This window comes from Crocodylus porosus, unplaced genomic scaffold (genome assembly GCF_001723895.1).
Source record: "Crocodylus porosus isolate Cpor-Errol unplaced genomic scaffold, CroPor_comp1, whole genome shotgun sequence".
NCBI classification, from domain to species: domain Eukaryota; kingdom Metazoa; phylum Chordata; order Crocodylia; family Crocodylidae; genus Crocodylus; species Crocodylus porosus.
Genome location: NW_017728950.1, coordinates 51,989,550 through 52,016,970, shown reverse-complemented (window position 1 = coordinate 52,016,970; position 27,421 = coordinate 51,989,550). Strand labels below are relative to the sequence as shown.

General features: G+C 37.1%; 1 protein-coding gene across 9 annotated transcripts in view; it reads right to left on the bottom strand.

Moving 5' to 3' along the window:
• The window catches only part of NFIB (nuclear factor I B), a 228,935-nt gene that overhangs the window by 2,119 nt on the left and 199,395 nt on the right, over nt 1-27,421 (bottom strand). For 5 of the 9 annotated variants that reach the window (XM_019554804.1, XM_019554803.1, XM_019554805.1 and 2 more), the window contains 2 exons: nt 18,739-18,827; nt 1-4,489 (listed from right to left, as the gene is read on the bottom strand). The exon at nt 1-4,489 is cut by the window's left edge and continues 2,119 nt beyond it. In XM_019554804.1, coding sequence (XP_019410349.1) covers nt 4,360-4,489; nt 18,739-18,827 — 219 coding nt within the window. In that variant the 3' untranslated portion in view covers nt 1-4,359. Of the gene's footprint in view, nt 4,490-18,738; nt 18,828-27,421 lie in introns of those variants that run through there. The other 4 variants (XM_019554807.1, XM_019554810.1, XM_019554812.1 and 1 more) reach the window with 3 other exon arrangements.

The following is a 27,421-nucleotide window of genomic DNA, read 5'->3' as shown; positions in this document are numbered from 1 at the left end:
CCAACTTTTCCAATACTAAATACAACAAAATAACCTTCATAAAATATAACTTTTCTCCATTTACATTTTTTTAAAGGATTAGTAACCTCTGCTTCTCAAGCACAGGAATCTGCGAAATAACTCCTAACATGGACAGATTTTTTTAATACATAAATTAAGAAACTGGAGAGTTTTAACCCGAGTCCAGTTTCTAGACAAGGAATATTCTTGTTTACTTTAAAAATGGAAATGACATATTATTTCCATTATAATTGTTAAAAAGTTAGCTTTACAAACAAGGGTACTTTAATTAAAAAAAAATTCTTAACAAAACTATACAGTGTACAAATTACTGTCTACAAGGTAGGCGGTTCATTAAGAAGATCCTCTGTTCTTCTCGCTACTTGCAGCTTCACAGATTCATTCACATATTTTCAATGGAGCTGCCCACCTGAACATCACCCCACAACTATATTGCTATAATTAATATTTTTGCCATGTCTTTATGTACAGTCTCCTTCACTGCCTTTTTTTTCCTTAGTCAAGCCTCAAACGTTCATGTCACTCCAGGGGAAACACACTTCAGTGGCACAGCCATGAGGCCAGGGCTGCAAAGCAACTTAATAAAGGCAGAACAGTGCACATAGAACGGGGTGGCTTGATTTAGTCAGAATACACTTCCTGGTGAAGGAGGAGGCTACAGACTGGATTTGAGTCCTCTGTATTTTCTTAATCTTATGACTTTTGAGCATTTTTTTCTTCAAAAAAAATATTAAAAAATTAAAATAGGCCTTTATATTATAGAGGCAGGCAGAAAAACCCACAGAATCTATCAACAATCCAGTGAGGAAAATTCATTCACATAGGGTGAGTTTGCCTTAAAAAAATTGTGTTCATTTAATCACATGATAGGTCAAAGACACGAAAAGTTTAGTTAAGACCATCCACTGTCTACAAGGATAAGTATCATATAAATTATTGCACTTTAAAGTCTGAACTGTCTTGGTTTCATCGTGCTGTGTTATTCAGAGTTAAAGGGGACATCTTACTGAATGGGCTAATCAGTTCTCCAGCACACAGCCATTCATTATTAAGTGATGGGCTGATAGAACAATATGAGGTTTATTTTATCAGGCCATAGCCTAAGGGATCCTCAAGGTAGTCTACATTTCGGTTACTCTTAACAGCAATTTATTTAGTGAATGAATTCACTTACCATGGGGCTCAGAAAAAGAGCAACATAAAGTTGATTTTTTTTTATTTAGCTAAATATAAATCTTAAGGATTTTTAAAAAATTTCTAGCTTCTCTCTCTCTCTCTGTTGCCTTTTAGGCCTTGACTACGCTGCTTTCTTCTCAACTGTCCCACCAATACAACTCCACTGAAGTGAAGATAGTGGGAGCTCTAATGGAAATGAGATGCTGGCACATGCCACATTCTTAACCATTTCATCATTTCCATTTGCTCTGAATAGGGTTGGGGATATATTAGTGGCTTCAGATAGCACAGCAGTAATGCAAGCATCTTGCTGACTCTAGACCTCTTAGCCATGCTACCATTATTAGAACTGCACGCCAGTGGTAATTTAATGGGGAGAAACTTTAAGAAAATACTTAGTGTGGGGAATTATCCATGGCCAAGGCAGTGGGGAAGAGGAGTATCCATTTAATGGAGTTATTCCCCACTCCATTTGCACCTTGGACTTTGAGGGGAAAATGCACTCTAAGTGAGCCACAACATGAAGCCTATACATGTATAAGATGTGAAGCATTAGGCCCACTACAAGTCGGGAAGATTTTTACTGTACTTGAAATAAACTTTTATTTACAGTCTACTTTAATTCTATTCAAGTTACAGTACATACCTGCAACTTTCCATCTGACCTTTTGCACGTGAAGAAATTTTAAACCTCTGGCACTGGTTTGCTAAGGGAGATGCCTGAAAATCAGATGCTTTGTGTTACTAAACTAAATTCTTTGATGTAAAATAAAGAATAGTGGCTGGTCATTTAAATATAGCGTGCCAAATTCTCTGTTGGCATAGCTGTTTTGGAGTTAACAGAAGTCAATGGAATTACCCCAGCATGTGCCTCTCATACAAGAAAGTATATTTCCATGTCATTCTTAGCTAAGAACACCCACTAATGTGTACAGCTGAGGATGTAATACCTTTGCCAAAAAGAGAAACGTCCCAGTCTCACTGTGGGTCTTGACCTCTCAAAATAATACTAATAATAACAATAATAAAAAGAAGTAAAAACAATTTCCTCAAGTCAAGTCTGCCTCCAACAGAATCCATTATTTTTTTCTAAAAAATCCAGAAATGAGTTCAGCTTGCACCCCAGGTGGGAAGTTAAAAAGAGGGAACCTATTTGAAAGTTTGTCACAGTAGGCAGAACAGTCGCTTTGCAGCCCTTGCCTGGCTTAGGGTGCACTGCTTCACAGCTACACTGTAAAGTGTTAAAAATCCTCCCCACCCACCCCAGAATATATATATATGTATAAAAAAAAATCCCCTGTCCATCTCTCAGTACACAAAAGGACCTCATCACACTGCAAAAATAGCAGTACCCACTTTGGTCAATTAAAACAAACAAAAAAAGCATACATTATTCTTTTTTTTCTTTTAAATCTGTGTACTTACCTATAATAACCAATACAGCTAAAAGCACTACCTACATAGGCAAAACTTGGTATTGCATAATTCGTATAAATTTGAATCCCCCCCCCAAATATTAATTGGAAGATGAAAAACATGAAAGGTTAATAGAAAAAACACCAAAATACTGAAAATATTGCTGGTCGATTACAATTTTTAAGCGGCAACTATACACAGCCATGATATGCTTTATAAATGTGAGATAAAGGTATAACCGTCTAAAAAATCCATGATGTCACACTTTTTCCCATCTGGAGTACAAAATATTTTGTCATAAAAATGGTAAAGATTTAAAATGATAATAAATGCAGCAAAACAAGTGTAGTGATGTCAATTTTTTTGTGGTTTTTTGTTTTTGTTTTTTGTGGTTTTTTTGTTTTTTGTCTTTTTTTCTTAGATTTCAAGGCAAGGCACGTAATGTGGACATTATATCTTCGTGCAAATTAGGATTACTGGAAAGAGTATTTTAATTAATTAATTGATTTTTTTTAAGAGACATCGAGGCAAAATTTGTCTGCCCATGCACGTTTATAGGTCTGTCAATATGAGAAATTTGTTGAACAAGGCTAATTTCTGAAAGCACCATGCAAGTTTTCAGCACCCTGTGATTAGACTTCTTTTGAGAGTGCATTTTTAAATACATCTTACCCCCCCACCCTGGTATTCCCAGTTTGTAAACTGTAAGCTTTGCCCTTGTGACATGGATTTGCCTTTCTCTTTGTCTCTACAATGAAGATTTTATAGAACCTTATGTACACCCTATGGGTTCTTGATGCAACCAGTAACTTTAAATAAATAAATCCTACCCCTTAAGGGGGGGCAGCAGCTAAACCAACATAAGTGCTGTGTTTCTATTAATTTCTTCTTCTCAAGGACATGATTTGTCTTGATTTAATGCCTTTTAATGCCCTCAAAAACTGAGGGGAAAATAAATTTGTTCAAAAGTAATTTTAAATTCTTTTCTTTTAATCCCCTCAGTTTAGAGTCCAAGGGCTGAAGGACTTATAATGATGTTCCCCTTTAGATATAATTTTTAAATTGCACTTGCCTCTGTATTTCTTTAGTGGGGAAAATGCTAAATTATTTCTTACTGTTGCATGAGGAGATAACACTTTTACCTGCATAGAGGCATTTCTTCCATAGAGCCTGTGTGTTCATACTGACTTTGAAAATTCCAAACTGGGTAACACACTAGAAAAGGCTGGGTTAAGGGCCAGTTTAATCAATCTGTACTGATTACTAAAGGCTACAGAGCTTATTTTTTCAAACTTTTAGAAATCAGAGAGTTGAGAAAATGGCTGGCTCACGGCTCTTGTCCTCCTGCAGCTCTGTTGCTGCTGCCTAGCCTTTGTTTTGTGAGATAACCAGGAATAGTGATCCCATGCGTAAACAACAAGAATACTAAACCAAGAAAACTAGCTTATCATGCAAATATTAAGGCATCTAGAAAGTCAGTTAAAATATATTGTCAGAGACAGAACATCTATTTCCCAGCAGACTTCATACAACAAAGGCTACTTAGCAGGGGCTGCATTTTACCCATCAGTGAAATATCATCGACCCTTTTTATGTCATTACAGTTTCAACCTTAAGGGAATTAGTGATTGTAAGTGCTGCAATTGCTGGTCTATTTTTCTTCTATCTTCAGTTTCATTTTTTGTCCTGTCTTCCTTTCTTTTTTCTTTTTTTTTTCTTTTAATGTTTCTTTTGTTTCATTTTCCCTCAGTTGCTTGTTTCTGCTTGAAGGAAAGGCTCTCCAATTATGTTCAAACCATAATTTTGGACATTTGTCGGCAGGATTGGTGTCCTGTTTGATACTTGAAAAGGAACCAAGCTAGCCCAGGTACCAGGACTGTGGAAGGAAAAAAAGAAAAGAGAATGAAACAAAATTAAGAATGTTGCAATCATAAATATATAACTCCATAACACATTTGATTAAGAATCAAATTATTATTCATTGTAAATAAGATCAATTAAGATTGGCTATTTTAACTGTTTCGACTTCTACTTTGTACAGTTTCCTTTGCAGAAATGTAACTCACTTGAAAGACAAAAGTAAATGTATTAATACAAATTGATAGCAGTGTTAATACAGTCATGAGAGTCGAGACAAATTGCAAAAGCAAATACATGGAACAGGTGTGAATATATGTGGACTCATCTAAAACTGCAGATGTGACTTCAATAACTAGTCAATCCAGTGCAGGGCAGCCTTACTAGAAGAACACAAAATATAAATTTAACCTGTAAAATACATCTCTTCTGTGATGTATTTGTTTTCTAACCCTTCAATTGCACAACCCTTCAATCACACAAGCTTTTTACATCATGTGTCTATGTGTTGCATGAATCCAACATGGAATGCACTCTTAAGGAGATAGTCCTAGCTTTAATGCATAAAATGATACTATTTTTTTCAGAAGTTTTTAAATGACTATCAACAGCCAAAGAACGCCAGATAATTTAGGGCCCAATAAAAACAAACTTTCTGCCAGGGGTAGCCGTTACTACAAGAAGCATTTCTATTAAAATCAGAATCTGGTAACATTGTTCAAAGTTGGCAACAGTCCAACTTTCAAAAGCACCTATCCCTATATCTCAATGACCTACAAGGATTTACCCAATAGGAACTAACAGAAACTAGTACTGTATTCAAGAGTAAGCATAGGCAAGATCAGAACTTTATTCACAGCAGGTCAGGTTTCCAAACATGCTCACTGCACAAAATTAGGACCAGATTCTCAAAAAGGCTCTTTGAAAGACCTGAGCTGTTATGGAGACCCATTCATTTAAGATGCCAAAATGGGAACTGATGGAAAGTTTGGCCATATTTGTTTACAAATAGATATAAATCTTTATGAAAGAGACCATTACCAACAAGTGGAAATAAACTGTCATAATAAGGTACGCAATTTAAGCAGGCATTTACTTTTAAGCAGGCATTTACTCATTTGCTACAGCAAATATAAGTGGGTGTATGCATACTACATATATCTGCACATGCAAGATACTTGTGTGTACTTGCATGGTACCTGGGTATCCATATATATGTATACCTACACATACACACACACACACACACACTTTGTGAACATGGCAGATAACTAATTCATATGTTTCTTGCAGTGCAATTATATAAGCTTAACTTTGAAATCAGAAACCTATTTTTTTTTTTGGTGAGGAAATGAGGGATGTTATAAAGATTTTTTTGCCCCCATTCTTATTTCTTTGATCATTCCTTTATGGTCTTGTTTCATCAGATGTGTCTACATGTTTGCTAAATGCTAGAGACGGTTAGGAGTATGCATCAAGGAGAAAACAGACTGCTTTTATCTATCTTAAAATGTATAAGAAATCATTAAGATTACATTTGGTAATTTTTTAAAAATCTTCTCAGCTGCTGCCATGCAGATAAAGAAAGAAGGTGAACTTGTTTTGAGAACGCATTGAACCTGTACCTCAGGCAATTCATACTAAGGGCAAATCAAAAGTATTTTTTGCCCTTTACTCAAATATAATTTTCTCCATCTCTTTATCTTTATACATTATTTGGTGCCTACCAACTTAGGTGCTTAACTTTACACACCTAGCTTTGAAAATGTTGCCCTAAGGACACAATTTTGCCTTCTTTAAAAGAAGGTAGTCGAAATAATCCTGTCTCAATGAATTAAGTGGTTAATGGCTATAGAGACAATATAACCCAATGACTTTTTAAAATGTAAAAATCTTTGAATGCTAATGGAAATCTCAGTAAAAACCTGTCCATAAGCATTTACTATTTGTACATAAGTCTTCATATCAGTAAATCTCATGCAACTGAATGATGGTCTCTGATTTCTTTTTTTTTGTCAAAAAGATTCCCACATACTGTTATGAGTCCGGTGTTTTCACTATTTGCCTAAAGAAGGAAAATTTTGAAATACAAAATATGTCCATAATGTAAACTGTAAACCATGGATAAGGAGTGAAACACATTTACATGTGAAAGATTTCCACAAAAGGATCTCTTTATACATTTTGTGACCATCATATCAATGTAATGTTGATGTCAATTGCCTCAGAGAAGCTGTAGATTACAAGTAATCTGGTGGAGCCCATGATGAGTATGCTTTCTTCATGGATCCCCACAGATGGAGATTAAGGCTGCTGACAAACATGAAAAAAAAACCCCAACCAAACTGCGCTTTACCAAAAGAGGAAGCGCATTAGTTTAATGCAGCTCCCCAGCATCTGTATAGATTGGGTGCTACAGCAGGGCTTTGTGGCACTTTTATCTAATACCTGGTTTAAGTGCACAATCTATACAGATGTTGAGCAAGCTGGGTAAAACTAATACAATGTCTCTTCTAGGCATGCCCTGTGCTCTGTGCAGGGGTGCACCAAGCTTAAAATAAAGCACTGTTTTGTTTTGTTTTGTTTTTTTCCACATCTGTAAGCAGCCTCAGTGTCTTGCTCAACGTCACACAAGATGTCAGGGTAGGGCAGGGACTTGGATCCGGGTCTCCCAGGTTCCAGGCTAGCACCATTACTACTGAATTATCATCTTCCCACAATGATCTCTGATAATTTTATGGTTCTAAAAATATATGTAAAACCAAGACCTCATCAAAGAGGTTCAATAGTTACAACGTCTTCCCACAGTATGCGTGTCCAACATTGCATTTTCTTGTTCCTTACTCTATCTTAAATTGTGCTATATTAAATGATGCATGATGCAGTGACAGCTAGTAAAACAACCCAAAATCATTTCATACTAAAAAAGTATATGGAGAATTGTAATAATAGGAAATGACAATAAAGAAATGAATTGGTAAATAAATATAATCTAAACAGACACTGCTGAGGATTTTCAGTCATTAGGCTCTTAAAACAAAATAGAACACTAACTAAAAAAATAAAAATTCTATGTTAGGTTCAACCTGGGATTAGGAAATTAAATAATCTGCATTGGAAAGAAGTCCAGATACACTTCTTGAACATTATCTTTTAGAGAATTCCCAGTATACTGGCTAGAAGCTGCTTGACATTTTTTTATGGGTTTTTTTAAGTTAACAACCTCCTAATGACTCCTCTGGATGAAAGAAATCAGTTTATTCTGATAAGGAACAAATTACTATAGCTGCTTTTTTGTTCAGTACTTACACAGAGGAGACACAGATCTTAATATTTTTGGAAAATACTCAATAAAAATAAATTGCAGTAAGTGACTAATAGGACTGTTGTTGCAGTATGACTAACAAATTTAATTTAGATGTTTATTTAAACCTTTCAAACCTCCCATCTTACATTATGACCGTGTCAAAAATGTGGTGTGCAATATATTTGTCAATATTGTTTATGAATCCTTGGGGAAGAATAAATCTCACATGTTAACACTATGCAGATCCCACATGAGTTTTACAAGCATCTTACTACTAGTATGTAGTTTAAGTTAATAATTCTAAGACATAGACCATGCTTGTTGCCTAGTTTATACTGTTAGGAATAATGGTGAACACAACTTAATGCAAGATGCATGCACAATATAGCACTGCAATGGTATGTTTTGTTAAGAAAACAGAATCACAAGCTAGGCACACAGAAGTTTTTTATCCAAATTCATATTCTGGGCATATTTAGTCTGGAGAAGAGAAGACTGAGGGGGAATTTAGTAGCATCCTTCAACTACCTGAAGGGTGGTTACAAAGAGGATGGAGCTAGACCAGTGGTGGGCAAAATACAGCCCGTGGGCTATATCTGGCCTGCCAATTGATCCTATCCAGCCTGCTGGCTGCTGCGGGAAGCCTGAGGAGGGAGGGCTGAGCCCCACACCACTTCGCTCTGCCACAGCCAGGGCCAGGCTGGGCTGTACAGTGCAGATTCCTCTGTTCCCCCCAAATACCCCCGCTCCCTGCACCTGTCCCCCCAGCCCGGCTTCCTGTTGGCACAGCAGTTGTGTAGTCCTGATACTGGAACTACCAGCCGCCAGACCTGCACGGGACAGGACGTGATGCAGCGGGCTGAACAGCCATCCCGCCTACCTACCCACCCACTGCGATCACCGACTGCTGCCATGGCACAGCTATGAGCTGAGTCCATGCTGGCCGCAGCTGGGGAACTCATTCTGGGGCAGCTGCCCCCAACTTTCCTGACTGCAGCAGGAGGCTGGATAGGGCAGCTACTCAGTGCACTGTATCTCACAATGTCCTGTGCAGGCTCAGCTGCCAGCAGCCTCCGTGCCAGGACTGCACAGTACCAGCCAACAGAAAGCCATGTGAGGGTTGGGGACTTGCCTGGTGGAGAAGCTTTCACGCTGTGTTGCCCGGTCCAGTTCCAGCTGTGTCAGAGTAGAGTGGCGCAGGGCACAGCCTCCCTCCTCAGACTCCTGGCGGTGCTTGGTAGGCCAGATAGGATCAATTGGCATCTCCCTGGCCCTGCCCGCCCCCAGCCCTTAACAGCTCACCAAAACTCATTAAGTTGCCCTCCAGCCCAAATAATTGCCCACCCCTGAGCTAGACTGTTCCCAGTGGTGGCAGATAACAGAACAAGGAGCAGTGGTCTCAAGTTGCAGCAAGGGGTGTTTAGGCTAGATATCAGGCTAGATAAAAAACTCTCTTACCAGGAGAGTAGTAAAGCACTGGACCAGGTTACCCAGAGAGGTTGTGGACTCTCCATCCTTGGAGATTTTTAAGACCCAGCTAGAGAAAGCCTTGGCTGGGTTGATCTTTTGGGGGATGGTCCTGCTTTGAGCATGGGGTTAGACTAGATGAGTGCCTGAGGTCCCTTCCAACACTAATTTTCTATGATTTCTATGGTTACTTTTTCCCTGGCAATGAAGGATGTTCTATGTATCAGTTATCTGTCCAATTCCCAAGCAGCCTCCAAAGACAGGATTTCCAGAACTTGCCAAAATAAAGCTGCATTTTAGAAACGTAGGAGAATTCAACTGGATACAGTGTTTGTCTCCTGAAGAAGACCCATTCTGCTACCCGCAGTAAGTACAAGACTGCACCGTGCATAATCAGAAAGGGAAGAGAACTGTAGTGAAATGGTAGAAGTAAACACAATAGCTAATACAATGGAGCTCCAATCTCAGTTGGAGCCTCTGTACACAGATGTAATAGAAATAATTGTAATAATAATCATCAAATACTGAATCACAACCAGTGCAGATTCTGTTAAACAATGAGCAAAAAGATGGTAGTTAGTTTTCACATTCTGAAGCCTCATGAAACTTTTTGCATTTCTTACAGAAAAAAATATGTAATTGCTTTAATTCCATTTTCAACTTTCAGAGGTAAGCCAGATGCCTTTCTTTAATTTCTTGGTGTCTGCATGTGATTGATCATGTGGGTGTCTATTGATTGTGATCTGTTCCAGGCTGACAATATTGGAGATAAAGATCACAGAGTCATAGAAAGTTAGGGTTGGAAGGGACCTCAGGAGGTCAACTAGCCCAACCCCCTGCTCAAAGCAGGACTATCCACAACTAAATCATCCCAGCCAAAGCTTTGTCTAGCCGGGTTTTGAAAACCTCCAAGGATGAAACTTCCACCACCTCTATGGGTGACCTGTTCCAGTGTTTTACTACCTTCTTAGTGAGAAATTCTTCCTAATATCCAACCTAAACTTCCCTTCCTGCAACATGAGACTGTTGTTCCTTATTTTGTCACCTCTCACCACTAAAAGTAGTCTAGCTCCATCCACTTTCTAACCCCCCTTCAGGTAGTGTAGGCTGCTATTGATGCTGCTAAAAAGTCCCCTCTCAGTCTTCTCTTTTCTAGATTAATAAGCCCAGTTCCCTCAGTCATTCCTCATAAGTCATGTCCCCCAGCCCCGTCACCATTTTTGTTGCCGTCCACTGGACTCTCTCCAATTGGTCCACATCCTTTTTGTAGTGGGAAGGCCAAAACTGAACACAGTACTCCAGCTGCAGTGGAATAATCACTTCCCTTGACCTACTGGCAACACACCTACCAATGCAGCCCAGTATGCCGTTAGCCTTCTTGGCAACAAGGACACACTGCTGGCTCATATTTAGCTTACTGTCCACTGTAGCCCCCAGGTCCTTTTCTGCAATGCTGCTGCCCAGCCAGTCAGCCCCCAGCCTGTACTGGTGCATGGGACTGTTCCATCCTAAGTGCAGGACTTTGTACTTGTCCTTGTTGAACCTTATGAGATTCCTCTTAGCCCCATCCTCCAATTTGTCTAGGTCACTCTGAATCCTAGCCCTATCCTCCAGCATATCTACTACCCACACTGCATTTTGGTGTCATCTGCAAAAAGATCCTTTATTTATCCAGAGAACAGGCCAACTTTATTAGCAGCTTCTCTGCAATGCCCTACCAATGTTCCTCAGCCACAACCTTGAGAGATCTTCTATAAGAGTAGCTCAGTTCCCACACCATTACTGGATTCCACAACTTGGTTTTTCTAGCACGATTCCTAATAGAGGTGTCAATTACTGTTCATTGTAAGCCAAATCTTCTCTACCCATCATGCAGGTAGCAACCATGGGAAGGTAATACAGAAATACCCTGTCATTCCTCTGTTTAAGACTGAGGGGAAATTAGTCTTCAATCTTAGGCAAACAGGGATACTTTCCACTCACTAATCCGAAAATGGGGCAAGAAGGACACAGGCCATATCTCTGTCCCCTGCACAACAGTATATGGAGCTGTTTGGCAAGGCAAATGGTAGGGTGCTGTATCTGATGGAGAACTGGAGTCAAAAGCATCTTCCCTCTGCATAAGTAGCAACTCCCTATGGTAGAATGTTTCTGTTGGTGCTTCCCTAATGAAAAACAACTCCATTCCTTCTATGCATTCTACCTAGAAGGTATAACCATGACCTGATGGTTGTGAGAAGTGAATAGTTGTACCCCGGGAAAGGAAATGAGGCCAAGAACCTCGTTTCATGGAAGTTTTCAAACAAAGTCAGGTATGGTGAGAAAAGAGTACAATAAAATTATACTAGACATCAAAAATCTTTCAGTTCTCCCCCTAGATTAAAATCAGCATCCATTTGGCAGCTCCCTGAGCCACTTGGGGCACCTATACATATGATGGACCAGGCACCTGTACATGTGATGGACTTCTGCTCGACACATGATAATTAGCATACACTGGAGCAGACTCGATGGAGTCTACTGAAATGTGCTAATTAGCATGCTCCAGTAGCCTCCACATCACATGTATTTAGCATCTCTGCATTTCAAAATGGTGACAGGGCAAATTTAACTAAAGCTCATTGAACAAGCTTTAGTTAAAGCACCCCCACCATTACCTGAAGCACGGGATGCTTAAAACATGTGACACTGTGGGCACTTTAATTAGAGTCACTCTAATTAAAGTGGCCCCCGCTCCACCCCAGAGAATGTGTATAGACAACCTTGATGTCTGCTATAATTTTACTGTACTCTTTTCTCACCACACCTGACTGCCCAATAATGGATGTGATCTCCAAGCATCATTTCTTTGTTTATAAATGTCATAAAATAACAAAGAAAATTACCACAATTGTCTTAGAGGGTTAATATTTCCCATTACAGTTTTCACATGTTAATTCAATAAAGATTTCTACCATGATTTCCTTTTAAAGATAATAAGTGCTCTTTCAAGAACTTCTGATTAAAATATTACTGGAATGGACCACATGTAATACAGTATTATATTTATGTACAGTCCACTTTAGAGCTTATATTAGTATGAAGAGAGCAATAAAATTAAATAAATTGCTCAGTCCAATGAAAAATAAATCTAATCAAGGCTTGTACCAATTTGAAACATTTTAAGATACTCATTTTCCAGCAGTTAGTACTTCATAAAAAGCTTAAAAAGTCTATCAGATATATTAACAGGGTATTTTACCATCTACAAAGGAAAGCCTTTCTCTTAAAGAAGAACAACTAAATTGATCAGTACTAGCTGCCATTTTATTGCCCTTTTTCTGTGATCTTATCAGCTTTCACAAGCTAACCAAGTTCATGCTAAGTCAGTATTTGGCTGAAAGACATAGAAAACACTTTGTTGCTGAGGGAAGTGGGGATTGTTGAGTCAGTAAGTGGTGCTCTGCCATCTCAGAGTCACGACTGCACCAAAGCCCCATGTGGCAGCAGTGGGCACCATATTTTGAAAGTGCTTCCTTCATGTTGAGACCCAAAACTATAGTTCTGATCATTTGGGGACACTGGAAACTTTGCAGGAGTAGGGATGTTAACCTCAATATCCTGGCTAAATTCCAATCAATGTAATTTTGCCCACATAAATCCCCTCCCCACCTCCCCTTGAGTTTATATTGAATAGTACTTTTTCATACTCTGTTCTAAAATGGTGTGTGCAATCTAACAGCTGCCACATTCCAGCTCTGAGATAGTGTTTATTTAAAGAGATATTGTGCTAAGTTTGTCGTAACTTAGAAAGCTTTTAACAGTTTAGTTAGGCACAAATCATTCTCACTGCCTAACAAATGAAAATGAAAAATCCACTGGTCCCTGCCTGGAGGGAAAGAGGGGGGAACTGAGTTCTGATTCTCGTTTTTATATGCCCTCTCCATGGACCTGGTGTGTGTGCTAGAGTGAAAAGATGTAAAGGAGGGGTATGGAATGGACATGGATTGGAGATGCGTAAGGGGTGCATATGCACGCCCTAAGATTGGCCATGCGCCCCCTGGAAGTGCCAACCACAAAGCTGGAAGTGTCAGTTGGTGATCTGGTGCCCCCCCCAGACTTGGGAGGCACCAGTCGCCCATAAGGACATGCATCTTCTTTCTGTCAACACCAAGGAGAGTCCACAGCAAAGGTATTTCAGACCAAGATGTTCATATGCACCCAGTGTGTGTCCAGGAATCTGCCCAGGTTAGTGGGCAGGGGTAGGAAGGTCCATGCCCTGGGGTAGCAACCAGGTGGATAGCCGGCTGTTAGGGAGACAGCATATGGAGAGTGGAGGCTAGAGATACTAGAGACTGTGCAGTTATGTAAGAAAAATGATTCTGTGGTTTCAGGTAAACTCATTAGGCTAAATAAATAAATAATAAAGCATACTGAAATGGTAAAGTGAACTAACAAAGAAAATCCCATGTAAAAGCTTGCAAGGCAGCAAAAGACAGGTTAATGAAAGCCCTACATTTCACCTCCCAGACTGGCTATTCCTGTTCTCTCAAACTATACTAACTCACTCTTTTTCAAAACTTTCTGTAGAAAGGTTTTACAAACTTAATCACAGGAGTTTTTACATTTCCTTTCTTCTTCCATGAGTTTACTGCATTTAATTTATTAAATGTTAGGGGTTAGAACATTTAGAAGTGCAATTAGAAATTCCTTTGTCTGTTCAATCACCATGTTTGCAAGCAAAAAGAAAGTGCAGCTTCATGGCTGAAAGAAAAAAAAACAACTAGAAGATGGTTAAAAACACAGCATTCCAAAGTCAACAAGGGGTTAAAGGTAAGATTTACACTGGGGATTTTTCTGTAACATGCTCCTCCTTCCCTAACAGTGCTGCCAAAAATCATCTGACAGGAAACGTAAGATTAAGTTTGTCCTACCTAACTGAACAAAGAGCGCTCAGAACAGGCAACTGGTTTACTGCAGAGTGGGAACTTTTCTAATCCTGATGGAATCTGCAGTGCCGCTCAGAAAATATCACTGAAAAAGTTGTTTTCTTTAACTTCTTGTCTCTGGATCATCTCATTTTGGTCACACTACAGATCTTGCTGCTTCTCCCATAAAGGTTAAGTTAAAGCTCCAAACATAATCATGTGGAAAATGGACATTATTGATTCCTATGGTCCATTGTTCCCCCATTCTAAGTCCCTGAAGTTCAAGTTCAATCTGGAATTACATCATGTCTGGTTTCTCCTGGTTACCAGACGGCTTGAGACGTGACCACAGCTACAGAAAAAACAAACAGCCTTCTTCACGCTTCGGCTCCCCTATCGATTCAAACATAAACTTTTTTTCTTTCTCTCAAGTATGCTTCAAGTATGGAGCATGGTTAATTTAGAGATTAAGTTCCAAATTAGATTATCTAATGGCATCTTAATGGATTGCTGACCCATTTCCTGTGGGATGGCAGCATGCAAGTCTGGCTGGAATACAATTAATTTCTTAGGAAGTGTTCTGAAGATGTTTGCCTAGATGGAAAGGAAACATAATGTTCTGCACATCTTTCTTTATTACAGAGTTGGGGGAAACTATCAAAAATAGCAATTTAAATTGATAAAGACCAGAAATCCTTGATTTTTTTTTCCTGCCACAAATAGGCTTTTTCCACCAGGATCATTTCTCATTTTTTGTTCTTAATGGCAAAACTTAGAGTTTGTACTCTTATCCAAAACAAATATGCAACATGAGGAAAAACCCCCATACTTGGCCGAACAAGTGTCTGTATTATATAAATGTTTAACTTTCTAAATGCACCAAGTAACTATAGGCACAATGCTATTTAATTGTTGTGTGTTAGTACGTTCACTAGATTCTAATATACACAAAGGACTATGATATGGAAATGATTCTAAGCAATTTCCACTCTCCCTCTGACTTTCCCGCAAACTGGAGCTTATTACCTTCAACTGCCTTATCAGCATTATCATCATAGCCCCAGAGTGGTGCTAGGGGCAAAGAGTGCTGCTTAAAAAGTTGAACATTTTGAATACCCCTACAGCTAAAGCTGAAAAGGAAATTCAGCACTCTGAGAATAAAGCTCCCCTTAGGAGCTCCAGGAACAAACCAGCTGTTGTACTGTACTTATGTGTCAAGATAACAAACTGAAAGCAGGAAATGCTAACCTAGTGCATTTGCCTGGATAGTGTAAATGTAATGTTGAAAACATTAAAGTAGCAGTTAACTCTTAAAAGCAACACTAAGGTTTTTATTTAAAATAAATAAATAAATAACAGTAGTTGAGAATGTAAGGAAAATTAACAACAGCTGTGTTAAATGTACATTTTGCTGCTAGCAGTTTGTTTTATTGTCTGTGAAAGACATACTCAAAAATATTCAGATTTAGTATACAAGGGCCCAACCCTGAATCCCTTTGTAAAAAGTCCCATTGGTCACTGTAACAACCCATGTGAGTAATTAAGGGTTGCAGAAATTGGTCCTCAACCCAATGAGTCCCTTTCTCACTCATTGCTTAAGTTTTATTTGCATGCATTTTTTGCTTACTGGACAGTGCCTGAACCCATCTTTTCCAGCCTGATCCTAACTAATCTTTACACTTTTGAATGTTGCTGAAAAATCTAGTTATCTGAACAAAATGATAGATATAAATAAAGTTTGCTTGAATAAATTCTAACTATTCTCATTGCCTTCATCATCTGGTCATGAACCCCACACCCCAAAACTGCAGGGTCCTGACTGAATATGTGTTTTGTATGAACCACTGGATTGTGCATATACTTAATTTTAAGCATGTGCTTAAATGTCTTGCCTAGTTACAAACAGCCCCTCAAAAGTTCACAATAAATTAATTTTTAAAAATATAGTAACTTCTAGGGAATCATGGTGTCAGGAGCAAAATAAAATAACTCCTACATACATTACTAAAAACCTGTTTTAGCTCATTTCTGAAAGTGCTGAACAGATGTTTAATGTAAACTTCTTTTTCAGTCACACTAGTATGTTTATTTTAACCATCAAAAGTATTCCTCTAAGTTTGTATGCAACTATCTACACACTACTCTGCTTTTGGAAAAAAAATGTACTGAAGACTTAAGTTCCTAAGTTTGTATAACTCACATTCACTTTCTACTGATTTTAAATGTCAACTTGTTCTTAAATATGTATTACTGCTCCTTTCTTTCTGGGACCACAAATTTAAGCACACCTACAGCTGGTTTTAAAACTCCATATATCATTTCATATTGTTTGGCATGATAGGCAGCCAGTGATAAGATGAAGGACACAAAAAGGACTAGCATAGGGACCACATCATCTCTCACTCTATTAGAGGATGGACCTGCTCAAGTTAGGGTGGAGGTCACTGACAGTGCAGCGCAAGGAAGCTTTGTTTGGTTGCTTCCATTACATGATCTATACATATACCAAGTAGGTCATTTTCAAGCACTGCCAACTCTTTGACCTTAGTAAATAAAAACATTCAACACAACTTCTCATAAACCAATGCACTGTCATACATTAGTGCTGTCTACAACAATGGTGAACCCCTTCTATGAAAGGTCACTCTGATTGCTGTCAAAATGAGTGCCGGAGATTTGGAGAAAAATGCTGATCAAACACGTTTATGGCAGTAAAATTTTCAATTTGATTTTGTAACAAGGAAATATTGTTTTATCAATAATGAAGAAAGGATTTATTGCACAAAGTTCTTTCCTCTGAGTGTTATAAATACTCGTATCAAGAGAACTGCTCATTAGTTTAAATAGCTCCCATTGATACTTTTATGTGCTCCTCTTCCCACGTTTGAAGAATGTCTGTATTTCAAAGGCTATATTTTAAAAATAACCTGCACTTATATGAGAACATGCCTTTTTCTTCCTTTCCTTTCTTTCAGCCATTTGCAACCAAGAAGCATGCATTCAATATTTGAAAAACAAAATCTAAAAAACACAGGACCACAAGCTCAACTAATGTAAACTGGCATCAGTCAATATAGGTATAATGATTTACACCATCTGAGGTTTTAGCCAACTCTCTGGGCAGGCACTGGCGGTTGGTGAAGTTACAGCTTCCTGTGAATGCACTGAGACAGATACACTCTCGACGGTGGGAGAGTAAATTACTCCCTGTGCTACATAAACTCAGTTTGGATTCACTCTTAATGGTATATAAGTAAGGATTGAAAACTGTGCCAATTTTTTTAATGATGATTAATAGTGTGAAGCACAGTCCTCAAGGAGCTGATTTCCTATTGTGCCATATCATCCACAGTAGGGGAAAACTACTCATTTGGCCACCTCACACTTTAAACAGCTTTCAGAATTCTTCCAGATTTCCAAAATTCTTAAGAGAAAAGTACAGAAAGTGCAGCCACTACTTGCAGGTCTTGGTAAACCTAGGTAGTTAAGTAGCTTAAAATTTGGATACTCATCTTTCCATTTCAAATATCACATTTCAAAGTTGATACTAAAAATATAACCTCTTTTAGAAATCAAGAGTATGGCACTATATATCACAGGATATTGTATATCAAGTCTGTATACACATACACACTTTCACACATACACACTTATATATACTCTTTGGAATGTGACTGTAATGATACAGCATCATATTCTTAAACATGCATATCCAAGTGGTACATAAAAATAATTTTGAAGAGGAGTGAAAAGATTGCTTTACTTCTCAGAGCCAAAATTGACAGCCTTTCCATCGTGTATATAACACCCTCCAGTTAAGTATGTTAAAAAGAATGCTGCAGACGAAGCACTGAAAAACAGCTATATTTCACAATGGTACTGCTTATTATCTTTCACTTATTTATACATCCACACCCCAACTGCTATCATAACCACTTATACATATAATTGATGCATAATAAAATATGCATATAATATATGTATAATCAATTACTGAAGTGAAAACTGACATCTCTTGCATACAAAAAACTGCTTTTCCTGACTACTGACTTCTAATTATTTTGTATTTTATTATTTTAGCTTATAGACAAGATAGTTTATGTCTTACCTTAGTGAAAATGTTAGTGATATAAATCTATGCCATCTGTTCCCAAACGATTAATTAGATCTGTTTCTATAAATAGTGTAATTATTCACCAAAACACCATCATATCAGAAGTTTACTATATTACTCATCTATATTATTAATCACACCAAATTTTGCATATAAACTTGTAAGCCCAAAAGTTAAATGACTTCTGCAAATCACATTTTGAGTTTTAAAGTCCTAAAATCTGCAGTGCTTTCAAGTTACAAATGGTTTGCACTCGACAGCGAACATTTGGCATTCCAGGTGTTTTACTATAGTATATTTAAAAGTTAAATCTACATTAACAATAATGTAAATGTGTGTTCAAGAAACGTTACACAGATAGGTTTTGTTTAAATGTTGACATATATTCTCCTAAAGGCCTACTAAAACAGATACTGCAGCTTAATGTAACTTTTTTAGATGTAGTGTAGGGTTGGAAATAATTAAAATGTTACCTTTGCCAAGTAATTCCCAATGTATCCTCACTGGCACTGGGGTATAAATGCCTGCCGTTTTGATTCATGGTCCAGTCACAAATCCTCAGCTGTCAATTGAAACCTAGCAGTCAGATATGGATCGAGCAGTACTACAGTTTTTAGTATTTAAATGAATACATGCAAACTAGTATTGTACATGGCAAAAAGCCTTACTTTCCCAAGAAGTACTTAAAAAAGCTTATTCTGAAAAGTAAAATTTCTACAGTTTCTTTAAATTAAAAAATGATACTTTGATATGCTCCCCTATTAATAAAGCATAAAAGAGTAACTAGTGTTTAGCACATAACAATTAGCCATTATTAGATTAAAACTGAGCTGGAATAAAAGAAAAATGTTAATGTTCAATAGTGAAATATTTTAAGAAAGAAAATCAAAATGCTGTATTGTATATGCAATATACTAAGTAATCTGTACTAAGGAAAGGTCAAATATATTCAATATAATGAAGCATGCATTTGGTGAAACATAGAAGACATGCAATTTATAGACTATTTCCCCAAATTGCCCAAAAGATGTGCCCTTATCTTACTATTTTAGAAGGGTAAAGGTATTTTGTAATTGAGATTTATTAATTTAGTGTTACTGAAAGTGGTATTATTTAGCAAGAAGTAATAAAATAATCTAATCTTGTTCTAGACTCAAAAATAGTATTTAAAATACCTTATTACATTTAAATGGGTCATATTTACATATAGTGAGGAATGTACTAAATGTAAGCTGAAACAAAGTCTTCCCAGATCCCCAAATCATCAATTCTGCCCTTCACAGATTGTCCATGTAACCCTATACAGCTCTGTTTGTTTAACAGCTGCCCTACAGTGCTAGCAGATTTATTGAAAAGATATACTGCTTATTTTTAAGTTAAAGAACATAAACATATCTGCCTTGTGAAGAAAGTATAAAAAAGCATAGTTCTAACCTCTGTATAGCCATGCTGTATGTAAATTAATGTACATCTTCTATGACATAGCACTTTGAATTAAAGATACTTTGATCACTGAGATGAATTCCATAAAATGCACTTTGTTTTCCTCATGCAAATTTAAAGTGCCTCCAAAAGCTTCAAGCTATGGTAAACAAACTAAAAGAAATTACTTTCACAGTAGCACAATTAATTACAGTCTCTTCCTGACAAATACATATGCTAAGGACAAGACAATATTGCTATCTTGACCCTGTCTGACTGTTATACTCATAAGCTTCCTGCTGTTGAGGTTTGAGAAGTGGAACTGTTAGTCTCTGATGTTTTCATAAGGGTTGCTTCTTGTTTGTTATCTAAAGAACTCTAAGAGACCTTTTTAAAGGCCATTTAAAGCATGACTAAACTACATGAAATTAACCAGAAAAGGAAATATTCAGTCAAAAAAGCTTGCTAGAGTGCAACTGTAAAGAATGTGTTAAGTATGTTCAAAAAGTAAAAGAATGTGTGTGCATCTTTCTTAAATCACTGCATGAAGCTGTACCATAACCTGTATTTTTATGCAATAGGCAGTATTCCATAGCAGTATTTTTATTCTATATGTAAAATATATATCGTTACTATAGTCAGTAGTCTAGTGGCTCTATTTCTGCTGCAGTCCTTAAGAATCTGTCAGCATTTTTCATTAAAAAAGCATATTTTAAGGGCTTATGACTTGGTTATAAAGATTCACTTTCAGCTGAACAACGATGTCAAGTTTTAAATATGGAAACAATTACAACATTTTTAAAAATCAACAAACAAACAAAAATCTTTGGCTGGTTATAAACAAAAGAATGCCAAAACCAAAACTTATTGTTACTGGATGATTTTATGTGCTTGTCTAACTAAAAAATTTGGCAAGCAATTAGTCTGCAATAGAAGCTGATTGTTTTTTGTATTTGGGAAAACAGTAAGTGGCTGATACATTACAGTTTAATAAATTAGCTACTGTACATAAATAATAATTTTCCTCCTACTGTGTTCAGAAGAATTTTAATATGAACAACTATGATCCTAAATGTATAGTTACACACATGCTGAAAGAACTATTCCAAACTAATTTGTTAATATTAACACTCTTTATACAATACACATCCACACACATATGCACTTATACCTATTGTAACTGTAATATAGAAACATTTTTCTATAAAGCTCCACACGCATTTATATATGTATGTATATAAAGGTGCATACTAAACCAAATCCTCCATTGATATAAATTAGTAGAGTGCCATTTACATGGTCCCCTATGCATAAACATGAAATATGTGAAAGCGATACACCTATCCTAGACTGAAGAAACGAGATCCATAATTCTATCACACAGTCTAGGACTGCATCACTTGTATACTAAATGGCTTTTCCAGGCCTTATGTCTAATGTTGTAATCTCCTGAGCAGCTTCAAAGAGCTGAAACTGTTTTCAAGGTTGGCCTACCAGAAACGTGGTTGTGTTTCTCAGTGGTATTTCCTCTCCAAAAAGACTTCTGTTAGAGAACAGTTTGGCCACTATTTAGTGCTTTGCCAGAAAGACACATAGGCCCTTGGCAGACATGCAATTAAAAGCGTGATAGGATGTGATGCACGATCCCCACAATCAAACTTTCTACCACTGCCATGCAGATGGCAGGAAGCACTATTGTGGGATCAAGCATCAGATCCCATCACACCTTATTGCCAGTGCAGGGGAGCCTAGAGTCCTGATGCCAGTGCTGATCCTCCCTCTGCACTGGCAAATAAGCTCCCATGGTTGGGAGTACCATCAGCTGATCCAGGTTCCCAAGCACAGAGGCATATTTTAAGCTTCCATGGCTGGCAGCCCAGCTGGGAATCCTATCCGGGTCACACATTCAATTCATGGAGTGATGGGAACCAGACACAAAGTTATTATACTCATTTTGTGTAATAACCTTATGATTTATTCCTTGTTTTATCGCATCATTAACTGCATTAACGTGTGGCTGGTAATCACTACTTAAGATGTGATTACATGGTATCTTAAGTGTAACATGTGCCAAGGTATCACTCTCAAATTTGGTATTCTGCATGCATACAAACTTTAAAATGACTTGGCTCCTTCATGCTGGGTGAAGAAGCAAAAGTGTAAAGAGGTCTTCAAGGCACAAGTTCTTTGTGGGGATAGATTCCTATAGAGCAAGCACCATAGGAAATGCTGTGAGGCTGCCCTTAAGGACCCCCCTGCAAGCCCAAGAAATATGCCAATAGTAAAGGGACATTCCGGGCAAAGACATAGTTCTGCTGTTCTGGAGATTCTGAGATGTGCTGAAGCTCCCTGGATAACCCCCCAGTGCTTTTTAAATTGACACTGGGGGGGCCAGAATGAAGAAGTTGCGAAAGAGATGAATTGTAATGCTATTTTATCCTCTCTTCTCCCTTGGGCTGTGTGTTCTGTACTCTGCTTCCAAAAGAATCACTCGAGAATCTTATCTGGGAACTTTAAATCATTGCAAATAGAAGATTCTGAGCTTTTGTAATGGCGAACACAATACTCATTTTAATCTTTGAAAAGACCTGGCACACTGGAAGTTAATATCTTAACTAGATTCTTTTGAAGGTGCCAAAAGTCCCCAGTGCAATTTAGATCCAGCCACAAATGCCACTGTGTTAAGTGGGGAATCAAACAAAGCTCAGCACACTGCACCCTGTACATTCTCATCTCTGGTGTGACATCTTAAAAAAACCTCTCTATGGAGAAGGGGGAGCATCAGAAAACTACATGCATATGCCATCTGAGGATTTTTCCTTGTCAGATGTTCCATTGCTTTGGGTGGCTGAGGTCGCACAAAGCAACCCTGGCCTAGCTAAAGATTTGACCCATCAGCTTTAATATTTTTCTATGTCTACAACTAGACTCATAGTGACTAAAGTATTTGGGTTTTCAGGCAAACAGACTGAAGAAACAGTCCCAACCAAATGTTTACAAGCTTTCCAAAATATTTCTATGATAGGTTTTTCCTGTTAAAGTATGATCCAGCCATGGAAATAAGATCATGAGACACAGGAGAAAGACTTCATCAGCAATCATTTAGGATGACATATATGAGTCTTTACCACTGTGAGCAAAGCATTCCCTACAAATTCTCTGAAAATATAGCCTTTATGCCACACAAAACCATCTCCCAACATCACAAACAGTAGGGACAAGGCAAATTATCCTCAGGAGAAAAACAAGTCCTTCACTGGGCCAAATTCTAGGTTGCCAAGGAATCAAGTGTGCCCAAATCAGAGATTGGCAGCCTTAATGTGCCTACCTGCTAATGGCCTTTGAGGCTTTGCAACTGCTCGCTAGGAAGAAGCACAGCACCTACAGAGAGGACTTCCTGCACTAGGGGTATTCCTCAAGTAGACCATGCAACTGCTTGGCAGTCCCATTATGCCAGTGCAAAGGGGCCACAGACCACTGAACTAGACAGAGGGATGGACTGGATTTCAGGACATCTAAGTTCTATTAACTCTGCCACAGGTCTGCTGGGTGACTATGGGCAAATCATAATTTTTCCTCTTTGTGCTTCCGTTTTCCCATTCATGAAAGGATGAAAATGATATCAACCTGTTCTGAACTCTATTCGTGCTAAAAGCTTGCTATTTTTATTATTATCTCTTCAATTTAAGTTGGACACCTTAGGAGCACGACTGCCTTGCAGTTTATCTATGCAATGTCCATTGCCACAGCTACCAGCCTACTTTCTAGTATTTTAAATAATGCTAAGGGTTAATATTTTATTTGGTTTTGTATGTTCAAATTTTACCAGAGTTGCTAGCTGAGAATAATCTTCATTTTAAGCCTCTTTCATTACCAGTAAAAGTAAATATACATTTGGAAAAGGGAGTGAGTGATAGGAGACTATGCTATGATTTTTATTTGAGAAATGCCCATAAAGCTAAACATTTGCATACTGTCATTGTTTTGACTGAAACTTCCTTTAAATGTGTTTCCTTTCCAGCAAGCATATGTGAAAGGTGACCTCTTATCCATTTACATACCTCCCTGGCAGTCACATGATCAAGTTTTACGTCAAACTGTCAATTATGATAAGAGACACAATAAGAACAGCCTAAGTGTTGATAACCTGTTTCCTGACTTTACTGAGAAGCTCTGTTTAAGAGTCTACTTGTATGCATCTCTCAGTCTTTTGCCTAAAGCAAAAGCAGTGTCCATCCAAAAGATTTTTAAACCAGAAACTTTGCTTTCAGTGGTCATTTCAGTTTACAATTTCAATGATAAACGATATGGAAAGGCTTCCATTTTGGAAAAGCATAATGCAGCAATAAAGGATGCATCTGGAAAGAACAACTTCCTACTGAAGAAAAGGGCAGTCTTGTGTTTAAGAAAAAATTAAATAAGAATAAAAAAGATGCTTTCAGTTTTGCAATTTCAAAATACATTAGAGGCCTAAAGTGTTTCTTCTTATCGCATACAATTAATACATGTAAAATATATATACATGACATTAATACATGTCAAAATATATGAAAATTGTGTACAACATACCCATAAAGCTCAAGGTCTAGTGGAATCCATGCAGTTGTATTAAATGATGCAAGGATTTGAGAGGTCCAACAGTTACTCAGTAATTGGTCCAATATTAGTTAGCATATACTAGCTGACAGGATTGTAATTTTTTAAAGGCTACTACTATCACAAACCTATAGCTTCAATGCTAAAAATCATTTGGGTTTGTTTGCTTGAATCAAAATGACTTCCTACCTGCTCTTTCTAAAAGCTCAAACCTGTATTAAAAGTTAAATAAGTATAGATGGCAACATTATGGCTGACAGTAAGTTCACTATTTAGACAGGCAGTTTCAGTAGGAAGCTTATTAACTGTGAACCATTGCCTTTTTGCCATAATGAACACAAAGGCAACCTTTTCTTTTTCTTTGTTTTTAATAAGAAAGCATTTGTTGCTACAAACCCAGAAGTAATATTGATCAGACACTAAGGATTCCTATAATTTAAAGATATGTGGTTTAAGAATGATCCAAATATAACAATATAAAATGAATCAGACTAAGAAAATGTTAGAAGGCAGGGCAGGTATGCACCTGTATATATTAGCTGAATAAGAGATACACAGAGAAAGCAGAAGCTTTCATGAAGCCAAGTTCTCTTCATCAGAAACTGTGAAATGACAGCATAGAACTGAGTATAAAGTGTCAGAAACCCATAAGAACTCTGACCTAGAGGACATCAACACAAATTTTTGTAACTGCAGTCTTTTATAAATGATTGATTGCTGCATTATGATAATACAATCCCAGAACTGAAGACAAAATTAAACTTTGACACAACTTTATTAAGCTCAAAGATGTTAAGCCAGCTTATAGAAAGGCTGAATTTAACCCCATTATTCCAATTTTTGTCACCCCCTCCCTGCAAATTTAGATGCAGAAATCCAAAGTCTGCTAAAACTCATATATAAGCAATATGTACATGAGCTACAGGGTAAGAGAGAGAAAGAAGAGAGGCAGAGGTGCTACTGTACAACTGTGAAGGCTACTCAACATTTCTCTTATGTGTTTCATTAAAGAATTCCTTAGCATGAATGCTTAGCATAGCAAACCAAACAAAATTCATTAGTTCTGAAAGTCACAACAACTTTGAATAGTAAAGAACAAAGTCTCCTTAACCAAATACTAAGATAAATTTTTAATTGTGACTAAAGAGATGTTTGATTAAGCAAAATCCCCAGAAACATGAAGCCATCACTATTAGTTAACAACTCTTGAATATTGACTAATGAATATTAAAGAATTAAGTAGTCATTAACCATTTGTAGCAGATATTTTGAGAGACTTGGAAATAAATTATTTTTTCCAGCAAAACAGTAGGATGTTTATAGATGCGCGCGCGTGCACACACACACACACACACACACACACACGCACACACTTATGTAGATGACTGTAGCTGTACTTAGTGGGAGGCCTGCTTTGTTACTTCGGATGTTTCAGTGCAGAAATACCTCACATTTCAAGATATCACCAACAATGAATGATCTCAAAAGAAAATGGACTGCATAAACTTGTAGCTCCTCATCAGAGCCTTGCCTTTTTAACTATCAATGTAGCATGCTAAATAACATGTGTAATAGCACATTTTTCACAGTAATTCAGATCAGTAACTGTAAATGTATTGCTCCCACAGGTGATATATATATGCTATCTTTCAAAATTACATTTAATATTTCCCATCTAAATGCAAGTATTCCAGCAAGTTTGGGCTATAAATTGTTTTATTAGGAGTTTTACTGAACTGTCATTTTGTGAAAAGATTGTTTGTAAGTGAGAGTCAGAAACTATACATGCAACTTAAATTTATGATTGTTACTATAATTTATATGGGCTACATTATGGTTCTTTTTTTTTTAAATCAGCAACAAAAAAGCACTCAACAATGCATGTCAATAATTCTCATAGCCTGAGAGAATAAATCTTTATAAAGCCCCCTCCATTGAAATAAAGAATGTACCTGTGACAATATTTATTTTTTAAAGGGTCAATGTATATTACAGGGTATGGTGAATGTTTAAAAGACCTCTCTGGAACTAAAACCATTGGCTTTCTAATTTAGAATTTCTCTCAGCTAATATAAAATGATTGATTGCCTTTATTTCATGTACCCCTTGATTTTCCTTTTCATTCATCATGGGCTGCTTTAAACCAAATGCATTTAGAACCTGCCACAAGAAGAGTGGTCTCTTTTAAATTGTTGTAAAGTAATGAAAGGACATAGTAAATCAATCGCATTTCTGCCTTACCAAGTATATAACCTTTACCTTACTGAAGTCATTTAGAGAATTCTGTTCTTTCTTGTTTCTGAATAATAAACATATATGGTATTGTAATCTTTGAGATCATTTCAGAATTTAAGGGTATGAAGGTAACAACTAATTAACTAGAAATTTGATTTATACTTGCTGTACTTATATATTCATAATATCCCACTCTGAGAAAGCTTTGCTTGTTTTTATAGTACTTTCTTCCTCTAATGTATTCAACAGTGCCTAATTAATTCCTGTATATGTATGTAAGGGCATGTACACACACACATACATACCCATACCAACACACACTTCACATAATTTAAAGTTGAGTACAGACTACACGGCAGAGACAAACATATTAAACACTTTTGCACTTTACTATATGGCTTTTACTATGTACTTCTTGGATGTCAGCAAGTGTTGTAGTTAAATGAACAAAAATATATATACTCTAAAACACTCTAGAAAGTAGAATGGCTAATTTACATGGTATCACTATATAAAAATAGATATACCAGTTCTGAAAGTTAGCATAAAATCTTCAATTTGCTATATATGTAAGATCTACTTTTTTAAAACCATCTGGCCACATGTTAATGGTACTGCCAACATTCTCCAAATTTATCCTGAGACTATGTTATAAGAACAAAAATATAGAGAAGATACATTACATTCACATTGCTTTTGTGCCCATATATACAAAGCACCTACTCAACATATACATGATAAACTTTCCCAACAAGAAAATTAAGTTGGCTTCCAGTACCTCCTAGGGATGTGTGACTGTTTCTGTCATTCTTTGAATGTTCTTGAGAGTAAAAAAATTTAGCATATTTAAAGAAAAATGAGATCTCTTTAAGATTGGTGATTAATTAAAGCAAAATATATTTA